Source organism: Belonocnema kinseyi, chromosome 7 (genome assembly GCF_010883055.1).
Source record: "Belonocnema kinseyi isolate 2016_QV_RU_SX_M_011 chromosome 7, B_treatae_v1, whole genome shotgun sequence".
NCBI classification, from domain to species: Eukaryota; Metazoa; Arthropoda; class Insecta; order Hymenoptera; family Cynipidae; genus Belonocnema; species Belonocnema kinseyi.
Genome location: NC_046663.1, coordinates 63,867,886 through 63,872,137, shown reverse-complemented (window position 1 = coordinate 63,872,137; position 4,252 = coordinate 63,867,886). Strand labels below are relative to the sequence as shown.

Below are 4,252 nucleotides of genomic sequence, written 5' to 3'. Positions count from 1 at the left end.
CTAAAAGAGGACTTGTAGGATATATTGCTTTATACATGTATAAAAAATAATATGAAAACCAAAATCCTATAATTAGCATAACAACGCGAGATAGAGAAAAATCTATAAAAAAAAGATTGATACTGCAATCTAAAGAGATGTTTTTGATAAAGTTTCATTCAAGCATTCTAAATGCAAAGAATAAATATCTGAGCGCGAATCGCGGGAATCAAAAGACGCGCGCCCCAGGCGCGCTCAAACTTGCGACCCACGGGCACAGCGCACGGTGAGAATGTGCCCGCGACAATAAATAGTTCATTTACGGATTATTTTATTACAAACTAACAATTAGGAGATAAATGTTTTTGAAATTTTCCAATAATTTCTGACCTTTTAGTTTAAATTAAAAAATGTAAGGCAAAATATTTCTATATTCTGATCAACCACTCGAGTAAAATTCAAAAATACATTTTTTCAATTTTGAAATTATGGGGTTCTCAATTTAAAAAATCGGGACATAATTTACATACATAGTAATATACATAAATTTCTATAAAATATTATATAAAAAATAAAACAAAAAATAATTTTATTATATAATTTTATTGTTTCATTATAATTTATTTAAATCATAATTAATTACACAACATAGAAATTTACAAAATTATTATTGTTTACGTAAATTAATAATCGTGAGGGAGGTGGTATTCCTATAACATTTAACTCTACATCTAAAAACTCCAAATCGCTAATTATACATGCGAGAACGCTGTACGATCATATTTATTTAAAAAATTAATTATTTTAAATTTCAACTAAATATGTTTTACAATTAAAACTTTTAATGTCTTGAAACGTATAGTTTCATTTAGTAGAATTTCTACCGCTTTTTTCAAAACAACAAAATAATATTATTCATAGACAGTAAATTTTAATTGCAAAATGACTAATTTTTTCAATAAAAAATGTCAGCTAAAAATATTTATTACGATACAATTACATTTTAATTCAATTTAGAAGTCAATCTTATGCATCTACATATTTTCTTGATGCAAAATTTATTCAAATAATTGATTCATTAATTGAAAATAATAAATCAAAATTCTCGATATAAAATTTGTATTTTATATTTTTAAGTATTTAGTATTTGCCGAATTAGTATCGGCTATTTGGTGGACTTGTTCGACGGGTGAAGATTGCAGGGGCAAAGTAGTTGGTTAGTGCGGTTTTCGGGTTGAGAGGCATGCGGGGATCGGGCAATTTTCGCCGGGAGCGCCGTCTACAATTAGTTCCTCGAACTATACACGTGCTGCATCTAGGCTTATAATATCTCTGAGTTAGACAGTAATGGAACTTTACACGCGTTTTCTTGAAGTTAAATGATCCCAATAGAGCTGGCTTGATCTGCGCTTGCTTGGATTTGAGTGACGTTCATTGACTACGGTGCGCGTCTGTACTTGATTTTTAAATACGTACGTGAACTAGAGCCAATGAGCGACGCACAGTTCAAGCATGCGCAAGTATTTTTGGATCACTGTTGGAAATAATAATCGAATCAAATTTCGAGGTCGATAATACTAATCAACGCTTCTCATTTACCACCACTGTTGAGTACCAAAGCAAATTATACTATTGTAAATATTTTTCTCTTCAGCTTGTCAGTGACTAGACAGTTTATTTCTTGCTGAAACATCTACCGTTTTTAACTCTCTGTTAGTAAAGGATAGTCAGTAAATTTATATTAGCTCAGGAAATCTTCGCTTTCGACATTTGCTACCACTTAGGGTCTACCTTGAATGATTTATATTTTTATAGGCGGGACACTTTCCTTTAAGCTCCATTGCTATGTCTCGGTAAATCCTCTTCAGCTGTACAGGTTTAAATAATTTCGCAGAAAAACGCAACATCTGCTTGCCTTGCCTGTGCCTTCTAGAGGGTGTTGCCAATCAACCCCACCAACCAACTCCTTCACTTCTAATTGGTGGAAGCTCCCAAGACTTGTACTTCGGAGGGAGCTTCAAGCGATTTTGAAGACGGAAAGGGCAGATATATCACCAACCGTCGCGGAATACACTTCTTTCTCGCTCAAATTTCATGTCACGCGCTAATAGATAATTTTCACCACTTGCCATCCTAAATTCTTTATACAGTTCACGAACAAATGTATTTATTCAATAAATGTCAATATCAGTGATATAAAGGTGTATATGTTTAATTTCTGACCCTCGCCTGGCTGATCATCGCTTAGAGGATACAAACATTCATTTACAAACAGTACAATTTGGTCCCTGTCGAGCCGGATTCTTTCGTCGAGACTTTCATTTGGCGGAAGAAGTGAAATATGTGTGATAAGCAAAAAGTGGTTCTTAGTGCAGTGATATATGACAGTGTATTTTGTACAGTGACGGAACAATTGATTCATGAACACTGGAACTTGATAGTTCATTCAAACATTAGCAACGTTCAAGTAGTGTATAGTTGGAACGAACAGTTGGTCTAGCTATCAACAATACTTTATCAATTCTTTGGAGTTAACATCGCTTCCAACTAGATCCAAACCTTTTTGGAGTCATCATTACAGCCAATATTTCTGGAGTGAACATTACGTCCATCCTTTCTGGAGCCAACAAGCAGCATCTAGCAGGGCAGCGACCAGCAACAAAAATAACGGTGAGTGGTAATTGTAACTGCCTTCCTTTTCTCTACTTCTCCTACCCCGCGTACATTGAGAGTCAACGCAATTTCTAACGGGTTAAAACAAGGTTTAAAAATGTCAGAAAAACAATTAAAAGAATTCAAAAAACAGCGCGAAAATATAAAACGCCAATTAACGACCTTTGAAAAACTTTTAGATTCAGTAACGGACGAAACAAACATTGAAAATTTGGATTTAGAAGATAGATTTAAAGATCTAATTCTTCCTTTGAATAAAGAATTTGAAAAGTGTCAAGAGGGAATCGAAACTTTATCAGAAGAAAATGACGAGACTATAAAGGCTAATCATGAAGAGCGCTCAGCTTTCGAGAACAGATACTATTCAATTCGCGGTAGAGTTAAAACATTACTAAGACAGAAATCATTAGTTCAAGAGGCTTTAAGTATTACAAATGTTGCAATCGAGAATAATCTCACACGTAATGAAGTTTCATCTAATGATTCATCAGTCGGTACTCCTGAAAATAATTCTGTAGAAAGTCAGTCTACTATAGCACAAAATAATACAATTGCGATAACTGGGAATGCTATCCCAAATCATAGACTCATTAACCGAAAATTGCCAGAACTAAAAATACCAACCTTTTCGGGCAGCTTTGACACGCGGCTCGGGTTTTACGACACCTTTAATTCAATGATACACACTGACGAGGCCTTGCCTCAGATTCAAAAATTCCATTATTTAAAGGGTTGTTTAATTGGCGATGCAGCTAATATTATTGCCTCCCTTGAAACAACAAGTGAAAATTATAGTGTTGCCTGGGAACTGCTCAAAGCCCGCTATCACAATAAAAAATTCATAGTAGATAGTCATGTTAAGTCTCTGTTTGAAATCCCTTGCGTATCAAAAGAATTTTCGATGTGCGCCTTGTTTGATATGACTCAAAAACACCTTCGAGCACTTCGTGCTCTTTCAGTTGACGTCGATAAATGGGACGCTATTTTGATTCATTTAATTAAATGGAAATTGAACAGTTATCTCAGGGATAAATGGGAAGAAGCTAGTTGTGACAATGAAATGCCGTTATTAAAGGACCTTTTAGACTTTTTAGAACGGCGCGCGAAAATTGAAGAAACTAGGGTAGCTACTGCAATGAATTATAACTCGAAAAATATAAAAACAAAGGGCGACTCAAACACGCGTAATCCATTCAAGCACGCCCGACAATCACAAGCTTCGTTTTCAGGAGCCACAATGGCCTATCCTTCTATTTCAATACTATCTTTCTCTTTTCATTGTAAACAACATAAGTAACACAATGCCATCGTTGCCCATTGATCTTTCTTCTTTTGATATATCCCAGGACATAGTGCTAGCCGACCCCAATTTTCAAACTCCACAAAATATCGACATGATCCTGGGGGCTCAATATTTCTATCATCTTCTACTTCCCGGTAAAATAACCATTAAACAGCATCCTGCAGTCCTACAAGAAACGGAACTCGGTTGGGTAGTAGCGGGAGGTAGCCATCAAACTCGCGCCAAGTTGCATAATATTCATTGCAATTTCACAAAAATGGCTCAGGTCCCACTTTCATGGGAACTAGATTCCGGGCG

At 35.3% G+C, this 4,252-nt stretch overlaps 1 protein-coding gene across 1 annotated transcript; it reads left to right on the top strand.

Annotated features, from left to right (window-relative positions):
• Nucleotides 1-2,749: 2,749 nt before the first annotated feature.
• Nucleotides 2,750-3,949, top strand: LOC117176472. The gene has a single exon (XM_033366724.1). It carries the CDS (start codon nucleotides 2,750-2,752, stop codon nucleotides 3,947-3,949), a length of 1,200 nt encoding a protein of 399 aa, XP_033222615.1.
• Nucleotides 3,950-4,252: the final 303 nt, after the last annotated feature.

Bases quoted from the DNA above. Each gene is read 5' to 3' on its own strand.
- LOC117176472 (XM_033366724.1), top strand. From the start codon at position 2,750: ATGTCAGAAAAACAATTAAAAGAATTCAAAAAACAGCGCGAAAATATA.